Below are 14,039 nucleotides of genomic sequence, written 5' to 3'. Positions count from 1 at the left end.
CGCCGGGAAGGTGGGATATCCTCGTCTGACGTAGAGCCGTAGGTCAGCGGCAAAGGCACCCAGGCTCTCTCCTTCGTGGCGGGGGCGATTAGCCAGCTCTTCTCTACTCTGTTCGGCGGATGTTCTCTGGCCGAAACGGCGGTCCAGGGCAGCGATGAGGGAGGGTAACTCAGCCTGTTCCTCTGGAGACAGATCGAGGAGGACCTGTAGCGCGGTCCCCTCTAAGGCAAGGGCCAAGCGGGTGGCAGTCTCTCCGGGGCTCCATCCTGCGTGGAGGGCTGCTAGGTTCACTTGAGCAATGTAGGGCTCCAAAGGAGTCAGTCCATTATAACGGGGCAGCTTGACTGCTGGCCGGGGCAGGAGGTTTGTACCGGGGTTCGGCGCTGGGCTGGGTGGCTGGGGGTAGCCCTCCACGGGATGCATTCACCATGGGACGCTGGCAACATCCATTGACGTACCAAACCTCTACCTACATTCTCTTAATTAAGTCCTAAAATATTCACATACTCTAACATGTAATATATTGTAGCGACCTCCGGCGCGGAGGAGAGGAGCGAATGCTAACTGGGCAGCTGCTAGCTAGCGGGGTGCTAGCTCCTACGATAAGACTAACACTGTTGCAGCCGGGCTCTATGCACCACGCAGCTTTACAATCCCTCAAGGATCACACCTCCTCCTTCTATTACTGGCACCGTGTGCGCCCTCACCCTGAAATGCTCTTCAGTGGCGTAATTCACCGTTCTCAACTCACACAGTCAGCCAGCTCTCTGTTTACTTTATTTTCTCCGTCACAGCAACTACAGACTTCCCACACACACAGGCATAATAATACAGCGAGAAAAACACATCCAATCGAACAGCAGTCAACAGGTTCGAGCATCGAATGCTCGATGCAACCCAACACACACAGCATGAACCCAACAGTCATTTTTAACCCCTCAAAATACAACAATAACAAGAACCGTAAAACACAATGACTCCGGATTATACCACAATATTACGCTAACTATTTACACATTCGCATAATGCTTGCCGCTGCCACTAACCCTCCCGCTGGCTGGCATAGTCATCACAATATGTTGTGTATAAATGTAATGTAATGCTGACTGACAAGCCTCGGTCCAACTGGGATCATTTCCGGGTTTTAAACCAATCGCCGTAGTGCTTCAAAACGCGTGTGTCAAGTGCGGTTGAAGTGAGACGAACGTGTGCCCAGAAACGTCAAGTTCAAAGAGACCGGAAGTGTAGAGAATGTTTTTAAAAATAATGCCATAATACCAAGAGACCCACACAAAAATTATGTGATGGGTTGTTGTTCCTGTAATCGTCGGTTTGTGCCTTTTTGTATTTTATTTTTATTTTTATCTTTTTACATCTCTAGTTCTGCTTATCTTTTTGTAGTTCTATTTTGTTTCTTTGTGGTCAATCTTTCTGACTGTAGTAATTTTTGCAGTTTTATTTGACTATCATTGACTATTGATTATTATTAGACCATTATTTGCTGTTGTTTTTTTTTTCTTTGTAGTTATTTCATTTGAATTTGTGGTTGCTTTGTCTCCATTATCTAATACTACTACTAATAATAAATATACGGCGCTTTAAATGATAGGCTCCTGAAGGACACAATCGTAATTGCTTTATGTCTCTTTGTAGTCGTTTTCCAGTTCTGTAATCCATCCATACTTTAAGTGTTTGTTAAAGAATTCTGGAGAAAAAAATGCATGAAAAAGAACAAATAATGTTCGCGTATTAATGACCCGAAATTGATCTATAAAAGTAGCAAACACTTTATTAACAATAAACTAGTGGGTACAGTATAAACCCTTTAAGGCTGCCTTATTAGACAAAGGTACCACAATTTTCTTGTCGCACTCTTCCACGTATTGCTTTACTTTTAAAAACAGAACCGGAAGCCGCATTTTGATTTCGACTAATTGACTGTGTTGATCTGCCAATGAATGTCTAGCTATGTAGATCCAGGAAGCCCTCTTGAGGGCATAAGTTATTATTTCTGTCTTATCATTTAACCTTATGAACACGCATTCGTCGCGTCGTGTCGTGTATTTTGGAGGTCTGCGGCCTGGGACAGATGAGGGCGCCGACTGATGAGGACTGCCCGTGTCTCTGTGAGCGTTACCGGACCGCTGCTGTGCTTTTTCTGAACCTTATTCACATGGATACGGCCAGACATCATCGTTGAACGTTCAAAATGAAGTTCTTCGTGTCTCTTCTGAAAAACACTAACCCTAAAATCGAGTATTACTCGAGATTTTCCCCGTCTCCGCTCTCCATTAAGCAGTTTTTGGATTTTGGTGAGTAACATCAGTGCACAACGAGGATGCCAATCTGAGGGCCTTGTTAGGACTTCTTGTGCTATTTCTGTGGATTAGATGCATCACAGGCAAAGCTGTTATTAATAAAATAAGTCTACTAGCCTGCAGGCTGTATTGAAACATGATATGTTGTTATGGTCAACATTTTGCATTTGGTGTCTACTTTAATGTCCCGCCTGTGCAGGTTGGAGGCTGCATGGCAGTTTGTGTTGCATCTTTGTTTACAATGGGAACAGGTGACATAACGTAATATTTGCGGGTGTTTTCATTCAGACAGGAACATCGAGCAACAACAATTATACACTGGAGAGTGCAAACATTTTTATTGTCCATTTAGACAATACTCATCATTTCATGTTGGTTCTAGTCTATATGAGCAGAAATCAAAGGATGAAGCTTTGCGCTTTTTTAAGCTGAAACAAAAGCTGACATTCAAACTTTTGTTTTCAAATAAAACACATCAACTAGTATTTGAAGCTTAACATTCCAAATTGAGTTATTAGTTGTGTGATGGTAGCAAGGCTTAATGCAACTCTGATTAAACAAGCTCATTGCTGTTATGCAAGCAGCTCTGGGTTGGTAATGAAGTACAGGAAGCTTGTGGCACCTCACTGGAATTCAGCAACAGCTACTGTCTCGTCAGCAATAAATGTTCATGTCAAGAGAGTAACTGGGCAAAAGACCGTGGTGTGTGTGTGTGTGTGTGTCAACAGGGGGCAAAGGAGTTGTCATAAAAGTTTCATGAGAGTGTGTGAAGTTATAGGGCTCTGTCAGTATTTGGTGGTATCACTACCTATTTTCTAATTTATGATGCCACTCTTTATATTACTGAGTGAGGGGAAGTCTTTTCTTTGAACTGGAATGATGAAACACTTCCTGTCATTGTGCCAGACCATCTAGTTTTCACTCCCAAGGTAATAAAATATCAACACATCTTATTGTCTCTTATCTGTTGGAGTATTGAGATCACTCAAAGGGCAGCACCATGTCTGCACAGCAGGTTTCCTGTAACACAAGCTACAGTCAGTTCTCTGTGTTGTTTATGTTGCTGAGACTTTACCATTGTTCCCTTTTTAATAACTTGGAGATCCGAAAGCATATCCTCCAACAGATCTTCATTGGGTTTAGTAGGTTTCTCTGCAGAAGCCTCTAGGAGGCTGGGCATTTTGCACATTGTCTAAATTGTTAAATAAATTGCAAGGCTAACACACAGTCATTTTCAAATAAGGTTAACCCGCATTAATTAATATTTTACTGTTTAGATCTAAAACATAAAGAGGGGGCTCTCTACTGACTAACAAGATTCATGATTTCTCTGTGAAGTTCAGGCTAATGTTGGTGGACACTGACTGCATTTTAACTAGATACACTACCAGTCAAACGTTTGGACCCATTTTTGCATTGAATTGAATGGGAAAGTGTGTGTGGTAAATACTTTTTTTCTCTCAGGCAGGGACAATGCATGTGAGAAAACATCCTATGTTTTCCTGCGCAAGGAGCTACCTGTACGGCTGGCCAACACCATGAGAGAGGTCAACCTGCTGCCTGACAATCTCCTCAGCCAGCCTTCCATTAGACTGGTGCAGAAATGGTGAGCCACTTCATCCAGTAATACCCTTTATATTGCCAGACAATAAGGGTTCACTAGGGCTATATTACCAGCCAAATGTTTGGACTCACAGTTCAATTCATTGGGAAGGTTTCTATCAGATGATAAGGACATTTACAGACACTGCTAACATGCTGGAAATTTAGGATGTGCTCAATGACTATGAAGACCTCTCTATTGTCTTTTGACCTATGTTTGCTTTATTAGGTACATGCAGAGCTTTGTGGAGCTGCTGGATTATGAGAATCGAAAGCCAGAGGACTCTCATGTTCTGAACGAGTGAGTGATCGGTGTTTCATAAATGAAAGTTTAGTACTGTATACTAATCCCCTGTGCTGACTGTAGAGGTAATGGTGAGTGTTTATATTTAAACTACACCTGTATGACGAGCAGCCACTCATCCCTGACAATAAACGCAGATAGAAATTTGGGTAAGGCAGCTCGGTTTAGAGAATACATTTCCAAAAAAGCATTAATTTCACTGGAAGCACAGTGATATTGAGTCTTTTATAACTGAATGTAATAGATGACCACCTTGCTGTTTTCGTTTATTTGATTTTAAAATTGGCACTGTTATGACTGTATTAGATAAGAATGACTTTGCAGTCAACCACGTAATATCATCCAGTTACAGTATCAGTCTGTTAATACGTTAATTGATTTTGGTTTCGTTTTTGATTCTAATCTAGTTTCCTGGAGCTTTTGATTGAGATCCGCAACCGTCACAACGACGTGGTTCCCACCATGGCTCAGGGGGTCACAGAGTACAAGGAGAGGTTTGGCTTTGACCCGTTCATCAGCAGCAACATCCAGTATTTCCTTGACCGCTTTTACACCAACCGCATCTCTTTCCGCATGCTCATCAACCAGCACAGTGAGTCACAGGAACCTGTGTGGTCCGTTGAATCGCAGCCATACTGTTTGTGCATGTAGCTGCTTGATTTTTGTTCCTGATTTGTTGCTAAGTGGCTTTTTATTTTTGTGTGTTTCTGTGCAGCTCTCCTATTTGGTAATGACACCAACCCTGCTCATCCAAAACACATTGGTAGTATAGATCCTAACTGTAGTGTGGCTGAAGTCGTCAGTGGTGAGTTAAGAAGGTTGGAAATCTTCATATGATATACTTATTGCAATTTATATTCCTATATTTTGGAAATTATTGGTTGATTTATTTACTGATTTTTTTTTTTTTGGTATTCTGGAAATATGTGCTTAGTTCTTATGGTAAACTGAGTTAATTATGTTTTATATTACACCAGCTGCTCTCAGCAGTGACCTGAACCAAACAAAACTCAGTTTATCTGCACTAAATAGCATGTGTACATAATGGTAGTTTTTATGGTGTTCCAACAGTGTAGACCCAAAGTTACACTCTCAGTGACCCAGTAAGGAGCAGATGCTACATTAGTGACCTGCAGTGGTCACTAATCTAAATTTAAACAGTGCTCTCATGCTGACCCGTGTTGTTTTGTTTCTTCCGTCAGATGCCTATGACACTGCCAAGATGCTGTGTGAGAAGTACTACTTGGCTTCTCCTGAGCTCAAGATTGAAGAGTTCAACAGTAAGATATTTGTATTTTTTTATTTTTTTGGTGTGGCTCAAGATTGAAGAGTTCAACAGTAAGAGATTTGAATTTTTTATTTTTTTGGTGTGTTGTGTCATTTAGTTCTGCAGTGATTACAACAAGCTTTGTCCAAGAACATTTTTGCATTCTTCTTGTCAAAAATGTCTCTTACTTTTTTCTGTGTGACTTGTTTGTACAAGCGTTCCAACTTGAATTCACCAAATCTTACTGGTGAAGACTTGTCATAAATCACTCATTTCAGACTGAGGAATACCACCTGTTCATGGGGAGGTGCACATTCATGAGATTTGATCATTAACATGATCAACAACACTACAATATGCATATAAGGCTTCCTGTTTGACTTAATTTGTGGAAAGTTTCTTTCACAACATGTCATTCAAGAGTAAAAAGAAAATAATTTCTCAGTGCAGAGCTTCAAGCCTGTTGTCAGAAATGAGCCAATGAAAACAGTACAAATTCAGCGGAGTCAGTTGCAGAAACAATGAGGGAAGGGTTCATGCTATGGGAAGTTAGATACTTAATAAAACATCTTTCTGCAGCAAAGCACTCCATGACTACTGTGTGAAAGTAAGTACAGTAATGAAGTGATTTATCTGACTTGTCAACAAGGAGAGCTACATGAGCTAGCACTAGATTCTGCAGTACCCTGCTGTAACATGTAATCTACTGCTGTAGACATAAGCTGACACTTTTCAGAACTCATTTTGTTTGGATAGTGTTTAACGTCAATACCATGCTGAAGGCCAGTGGTGCAGGTAGGCATACAGTATCTGAAAAAAGTACAGGGTGTTTTTTGATATCAGAACACTCTGGAGGCATGGGAGGCACTGTGCAGCAGCAATGCCCCTGGCCAGGAGTAAGTTAAAGAGCTCTTTCTTAGCTAAAGAGAGTGCTGTGTTCGTTTTGTGTAAACATGAGACAAACTATTTGATTTTTAATAATGTGTGGTTTAATACTTCATAGAAACGATAGAGAGTATGTGGGACTTGACGGAGCCTTTTAAAAGCAGGCCAGCAGGTGTCAGGAATCACCTGTTGATGGAAGGAGGCATCCAGGGTACCTGCAAGACTCCACAGAGAATAGTGCAGTGTTACACTTAACACAGGTCCAGTGTCTACTATCTCACTAGCTTCAAAAGAACTAGTTGTGTGTGTTTGTGTGTTTTTCATCTTCTCACATCCGCCGTCTTCCAGTGAAGGCCCCTAAAAAGCCCATCCAGGTGGTGTATGTGCCCTCTCATCTGTTCCACATGCTGTTTGAGCTCTTCAAGGTGAGCAGCGTAGCATCAATGCCATTAACTAGTTCAGTGCTCTCTACATGTAGTTAAAATATAATGCAACCATACACTTGTGCTGAACAGAGTTAATTACCACTGTCTCTGTTTGCAGAACTCAATGAGAGCCACTGTGGAGCTTCATGAGAACAGTAAAGAAGGATTACCACCAATAAAGGCAAAAGTCACTCTGGGCAAAGAGGATCTCTCAATAAAGGTAAAGACACAAACAGAACATCATCATGAAAAAGTGTGTTATTAAAACTTTGTATCTGACAGACTTTTTTCTTGTCTCTGTTTTCTAATTTCTTCCTTCAGATCAGTGACAAAGGCGGAGGAGTTCCTCTGAGGAAGATAGACCGTCTGTTTAACTACATGTATTCCACTGCCCCTACACCAAGCCTGGAGCCAGGAGCCGTACCACTGGTACACACAATGAATCAAATCAATATTGCCCCCGGTGATCAACATTTTTTTAGCTTATACAGTTGTTTCACATAGCATGACATCTGAGAAATCCAAGTCTACTTTTCTCCCCCTGCGCAGGCCGGTTTTGGCTACGGCTTGCCCATTTCCAGGCTCTATGCCCGATACTTCCAGGGGGATCTGAAACTCTACTCCATGGAGGGTGTTGGCACAGATGCTGTCATCTATTTGAAGGTAAAGTGAACAAGTCAAGATGAGCATGTTGACTTTTCTATCTCCTAAAGACACGAACACCCACAGTTTAAAGCAGTAGAAATATACTAATTCACTTTCTTGCATTGTCTGTTAAATCTTCTGCTTGATCCAGGAAAAATGACTAGCTTAGCTTAGCATAAAGAGGACCAGGAGGGAGGATGGAGAAACAACTAGCCTGGCCCATGTTGTGCCTTGTTTGTTTAATGTGCACATAAATGACTAGTTTGTAGGCTACTTTTTCATAGCCTTGCATCCCTGTCGTCTTGTAGTGTACGGAAACAATCATTATCAAAACACAATGCATGACTCAAGGCTACAACAAAGAGAAAAATGCAGTAAAGTTTGATAAATCACTTCTCTTTAGTTGTGACAAAGCAGTAATTAGACCTTTAAAAGAACCTGCACGTCCAAAATGTTGGACTTTCATATGACATGCTATGTCGCCTACTCATTTAAATGGGTAATTTGACTCGGATCTTTAACTGTAGCAACACTTTAATTATCCCTGAGTTTTGTCTTACGATGCTTGACCCTATTCATCATAGTGTACCGCGGAAGTATATCCATTATGCAGTTTTTTGTCATCTACAGTGCCTGGAGGTCATGTTTTTGGAGTTGTCCATTTGATCCACAGTAAAAATTGTTTACTTGTATAATCTGTAATTTTGTTTGTGTAATTTGTGTATAGGCTTGTAAATGTATTTAATGTTTTGCTTATGAGCTTAATGTCATAAGAAGCCTTGTGAGGTTTTCAAGTCTGAGGATAGCTCTGCTTACAGGTAATCACTTGGGTGTGTGAACCGTCTTTTTTGTGTTTTGGATTTTGACTTTGGTTTTCCACTGTAATATTTTTAAATCAACACTTCTAAAATAATACTGTTAAATTCACAGAGAGGTCTCCATGACATTGTCAAAACCATACATAGCCATCAGTTAACATGCCAGCAAATCCCAGGTCAGAATCGTATGTATAACCCCTCCTAAAAACTTTAGTTTTTGTGTGAATTAAACCACTGAGATATAACTTTACCTTTGGACAGAGCCAGACTAACTGCTTCCCCTTTAAAATCTTTCCACTAAGATAAGCCTACTGGCTGCTGGCATTATATTCAGCATCATATAACTCTCAGCATATTTCACAAACCATTGAACTTTTCCTTTAAATATTAGTGGTTGTGCGTTCTCACTGGCTTGTGTTTTGTTCCTGAATTTAAAGGCCCTGTCCAGTGAATCCTTTGAGCGCCTGCCTGTCTTCAACAAGTCAGCATGGCGGCACTACAAGACCAGCCCTGAGGCAGATGATTGGAGCAACCCCAGCAAAGAGCCGCGTGATGCCAGCAAGTCCAAATACAAAGCCAACAGATAACTTTGCGTGGCCTGCTAGCCCAGCCCTCTGCTGGGACCCAAAATGCCCACACTCAGCCTAGAGCATGTACGATGAAATGTTGCCTTTGGGTTTCAGATCACGGTGGCTTTTACATTCCAGTGGGTAACGTTTTGGAGAACATCGATAACCTTGACTTAAATCTCTGCCCAATGGCAACAGCCTTCATCAGCATGGCTTTCATTGTTGTGGCATTAGCACTAGCTCTCCCAGGATGGATCTTAAAATGTAACTCTTCCAAATTATGGGTCTCTTCTGTCTAACCCCATTTATAAATAACTTAGAGTGAATAATTACAAATGTCGGGCCATTACTTAAACTGAAAATCACTGCACTGTAGTCTTCTCCCTCTGCTTCATGCACAGTCTGTGCTGCCAAGGCAGCCAGTTCGAGTGTTGTCATGTTATTTAGTGGCATCATCATCACAGCTGAAGAGGTGCCTCATGCAATTAGGTATCCTTTACTAGCTGCTGTACTTATGACACAAGCAAAGGCGGAAATGAGTTAACATAGTATACAGCATAGAGTAAAAACATGTTAGAAGGAGGTTGTAGTGGGTGGATGGGCCATGAAACAACAGTTATGTGCTTTCTGTCCATGAGTGTTTTAACCCAGGCCAAGTTTTCAGCACAAAGCAGGCACACTTTGTTTTCATTATTATACGGTAACAATGACAACGAAGGTCTATGGCTTAATACCAACCTACTGGGTAGGAGTATGGGCTTCCTGAAGCATAACTATGGTCAGAAAACAAATGATAAAACGCTGCTGAATGGTGTGATAACATCTGTAGTGGGTGGGCTTGGCCACTGCTCCCTGTAGCTGCATAAACCATGCACTGCTGTGTGAGTGTCTTTCTCACCAGCAGTGAAGGATTGCATTCTGCTTCTCTCTGTCAAGCACAAGCAGAGTCAGGGGTTTGAGTTTCAGGGCAAATGCGAAGAGGAGGAGGTTTAATTTTCTTCTGCTGGGAGACCCTTTTGACTCAACGCACAATTAGGCCAGTGTGTCATTGGCGTTGTGAAGATGTATTTTCTTTGCACTCTATTTAAGCTTGGGAACATCTAAGAGAAGATTGCCTAGAGACGAAATGAATGTTTTGGAAGAATTAAGGGAAGCACTGCATCATAAAGACATTTTATTTTTAGAAGTTTTAACGACCAGGAAAGGTTTTATTTTATGTTGTTGTGTCAGGTGCCACTGTGCTGAGATAATCAGTGTTATGGTTTTAATGTTGTGGCCTATCAGTACCCACACACTTAAAGACTGTTCACCGGTAATACTGACTTTTAAACATGTCTGGCTGCAAGCCATCTTTCCACCCTGATTTAACAACAATGGAAGGACCAACAGTGCATCTGTATGATGCTTATGAACTGCCACCATGCCAGCTTTGTCTGTCAGGTAGCTCCAGCCACACCAGTGTGATGTACTGTATGAAACCTCAGAGTGGGATGGACCTGATGCACTTCACAGAGACTGTAAAAGTGGGGTTACATCATTACAGCCGCTTTCTGCACCTGTGTATTTTAAAATGATGCTTTTGTTTTGTAATAAGTGAAAAGGGCAGAAGTAGAAGATATAGCCAAAAGGCTATAGAAGAAATAGATATATCCAGAAATACACACAGTAGATAGACTGTGCACTGGTTTTGTTTACGTTTAAACGTTCATGCTGGAAAAAAATGTTTGAGTGAGTTTTCTCTGATTGCTTGTAAAAGTCTGTGGACAGTCTTCTCCATTTTTTTCTTTATTCATATGACAGAAAGTCGAGCAGCACTAAAATTTGGCTGTGGAAAAGCTGGCAGGGGAAAATATGGTTATACATTAGACGCGGAGCTCCAAACCACTAAAGCATCACTGGGTACTGCAACATTGCATCATACCATTTGATTTTGTTCACAAGTCATATTCACTCTTTTAGTGCACTTTAACGCTACACATATGATTTCCTTCAGTTCGCATTCATACAGTCAGTTCAGAGCTGGATTTTTAATAGAAGATTTATTATGATCAGATCCCAGCACTTTATAATAGTAACATTGTTTTTAGAGCTGCTGAAAACAACCCATTTATTAAGCCCAGGTGATGGAGAATGCCATTAGTCTGAGGTGACTTCCTTTTCTCATCTCCTTTAGCTCCACCTGATGTGAATAGAAAGGAGTTTAGATGAGGAATTTTGAAAGATGCTTCAGTATGGAGAGCTTCCTCATTCTGTAGGCTCTGCACTTTTCAGCCGTGCTGTTCGTCTCTGCCTTTGTAACCTGTCGTTTTTACTGAGTGATGCTTAGTGACAATCCTGCTGTAAAGGAAGTGTTGTGTTATAAGCTTAAAACAGTCATCTTTATTTCAAGGCCTCACCATTTTAATATGTGCTCTCCATGTAAACTAGTCATAATCACATTTAACAGCTATGGATCAATTCCACAATTTAGAGGCCAGGGGATCCTCCTCCTTCAGTAGTCAACCTTTACTGTTATTGTATGTTAAATATTATATATGGTATAATATAACTATTAATAATAAGTATGCTGTAGATGCAGACAGTGTGGAGTGATTGTTCTGTTTTCCATCCTGCTGTTCCTCCAGCTTAATCAAATGTATCTGTATGCATGAACTCCAAACTGTGGAGGCGATCATGCAAAGACATACTAATAACACACCACCGACAAACACTAAACATCATAAAGCAGTCTAATTTGATTCAGCATGAAATCATCTTATACTACCTATTGTCAAGCCTGAAATTAAAGAAAACTACTGTTCTGTGTAATCTGTCTGAAGTTTTTTTTTTTACATTCTGTCATCTTATTTCACAATCAGGTACACGCGTTGTTTAATCCGCATATTAATCCATTTCTACATTTAAACAATTTTTCCAGAAAATCCTGAAGTTTGTACACACACTATAACGCAGATCAAGATGTAGTGCACACAGGACATTAAGGTCTCTAGATTGCATTAGAGTGTTTATTGTTTTGTTACGTTGGCAGCGAGATGTCTGCTGCGGCCTGGTATGGCTGAGCAGACCTGACCAAAAAAGTAGTTACATACAGTACATTTCCAATAGTAGCAAAGAAAAGAACAGGACTATGTTTAAGTTTTGACGACCTGATAGTTCACCTGGAGGGCTTGTATATTTCAAGTATCATCAGTCTTGGAGATGGGTTGCATCTCCAAGTTTGATCAACAGCTAATGTCCTATTCCAAAGAACACAAACTAGTGATTGATATACAGTGCCTTGCGAAAGTGTTCGGCCCCCTTGAACTTTGCGACCTTTTGCCACATTTCAGGCTTCAAACATAAAGATATAAAACTGTAATTTTTTGTGAAGAATCAACAACAAGTGGGACACAATCATGAAGTGGAACGAAATTTATTGGATATTTCAAACTTTTTTAACAAAAAACTGAAAAATTGGGCGTGCAAAATTATTCAGCCCCTTTACTTTCAGTGCAGCAATGCAAGGAGGAATGGGCAAAAATTTCAGTCTCTCGATGTGCAAAACTGATAGAGACATACCCCAAGCGACTTACAGCTGTAATCGCAGCAAAAGGTGGCGCTACAAAGTATTAACTTAAGGGGGCTGAATAATTTTGCACGCCCAATATTTCAGTTTTTTATTTGTTAAAAAAGTTTGAAATATCCAATAAATTTCGTTCCACTTCATGATTGTGTCCCACTTGTTGTTGATTCTTCACAAAAAATTACAGTTTTATATCTTTATGTTTGAAGCCTGAAATGTGGCAAAAGGTCGCAAAGTTCAAGGGGGCCGAATACTTTCGCAAGGCACTGTAACATGGAAAAAATAACTAAAAAGGCTTTTTATGGTGAAAATTCACATCTTTAACAGTTATTACATGATAAATATAACCTAGTAAATAGCTGTGTGTCGATGTATTGGTGTCTTTGTCTACTGTAGGTGTAGGTCTCAAACACAAATTTTACATTCAGGAAGCTAATAAATGAATGCAGTTTTTTCTGTCTTATCGCAATCATGTTTTGGGGTTAACATAATTTACAGATTAGGTGCGATCCAAGTCTGAGATATTGAACATCTGTATTTACATAACAGACTTAGTTCCTTTTTTTTCACACAAGCTTTAAAAGTAGGGCTCTGTTGTTTGTTATCCAACAAGGCTCTGGTTTCTGTATTCGGTCTCCTTTCACTGGGGCTGTTTTGCACCAATAATCTCAGTTCTCTCATTTTACTCCTTGCTAATTTTAACTTCCTACATAGAAATTTCATATGCTTTTCTTAGGAGTCAGTTTTCAGTTGCCTTTGAAAGTAGTCGCTACTGTATGAGAACCTGTGCAGTGTATCAAGATTTTGAATCACTCTTTATACTGAACATTTATGCTAAAGTGGTGCAAACTACGCGTTCAGGTGCTTTTCTAGGGGGTGCAGTGTCTCTCAGTGAAACACACAAACATTGCACAGTAATGAATGAGTTCAGTTCTCGTCAGTTCACGTGACCTGTTCAACTGAATGTCAGAAAAAAAAATGTTTCTGTATCTTTGTGCCTGTTCACATCTAGAGGTCACAGTAGATACAGAAAGTGGCGTCCTTCAAAGTAAATACTAAACAGACTAGGAAAAAAACAATGACATGATTTTATGAGCAGGCTGCTGGACAGTTGTTGCTGCTGGACAATCCAGAGCAAATCCTCTTGAAAGACGCTGCAAAGGAGTTTGGACCTTCTGTGTACAAAAATCCTCATGCACATTCTTTTCCCTCCTCTGTCTGTCAGCTCAGTTGCCCAGACAACAGAGACAGTGATGGCTTCTTCGCTCTGTAGCTCAGAACTACATTTCCCACAATCAGCATCTGCATTGCATATTAGCAACACCCTTAAGGATAACCATTCCAGTATCCAGCCAGTGTTTATAGGAGTATATCTGTGTGCAAGTGTGTGTGTGTGTGTGTGTGTGTGTGTGTGTGTGTGTGTGTGTGTGTGTGTGTGTGTGTGCGCGAGTCAGTCCCCAGGCAGCATACTGTTAAGGAACTGGGTGTGTACGTGCATGTGTTCAACAGTCTGTCTACTTTTCATCTTCATCACCTTCACTCATGCTGCTTATAGAGGCAGTTGCATCTTTGGGGGAGGTTGGGGGGGAGGGCCGTGCATTGTGCCAGCGAGTGAGGGGAGATGGGGGTGAGGGAGAGCGCAGG

General features: G+C 40.9%; 2 protein-coding genes across 3 annotated transcripts in view; one reads left to right on the top strand and one right to left on the bottom strand.

Annotated features, from left to right (window-relative positions):
* Nucleotides 1-1,912: 1,912 nt before the first annotated feature.
* On the top strand, nt 1,913-10,057 carry pdk3a (pyruvate dehydrogenase kinase, isozyme 3a). Of its 2 annotated transcripts, XM_020609643.1 has the most exons (12): nt 1,913-2,312; nt 3,783-3,924; nt 4,150-4,221; nt 4,632-4,816; nt 4,940-5,029; nt 5,427-5,504; nt 6,495-6,587; nt 6,725-6,801; nt 6,920-7,021; nt 7,123-7,230; nt 7,351-7,464; nt 8,702-10,057. In XM_020609643.1, exons 1-12 carry the CDS (start codon nt 2,210-2,212, stop codon nt 8,849-8,851), a joined length of 1,314 nt encoding a protein of 437 aa, XP_020465299.1. In that variant the 5' UTR covers nt 1,913-2,209; the 3' UTR covers nt 8,852-10,057. The 2 variants fall into 2 exon arrangements, with proteins under 2 accessions (XP_020465299.1, XP_020465300.1); XM_020609644.1 differs by lacking the exon at nt 6,495-6,587.
* A 2,564-nt stretch (nt 10,058-12,621) lies between these two features.
* pcyt1ba (phosphate cytidylyltransferase 1B, choline a) overlaps nt 12,622-14,039 on the bottom strand; it is an 8,718-nt gene continuing 7,300 nt past the window's right edge. Inside the window, exon 10 of the mRNA XM_020609571.1 lies at nt 12,622-14,037. Coding sequence (XP_020465227.1) covers nt 13,910-14,037 — 128 coding nt within the window. The 3' untranslated portion in view covers nt 12,622-13,909. The remainder of the gene's footprint in view (nt 14,038-14,039) is intronic.

The sequence above is a fragment of the Monopterus albus genome, unplaced genomic scaffold (assembly GCF_001952655.1).
Source record: "Monopterus albus unplaced genomic scaffold, M_albus_1.0 scaffold100.1, whole genome shotgun sequence".
Lineage (NCBI taxonomy): Eukaryota > Metazoa > Chordata > Actinopteri > Synbranchiformes > Synbranchidae > Monopterus > Monopterus albus.
Note: the sequence above shows the minus strand (reverse complement) of the source record. Positions and strands in the feature narration are given on the sequence as shown.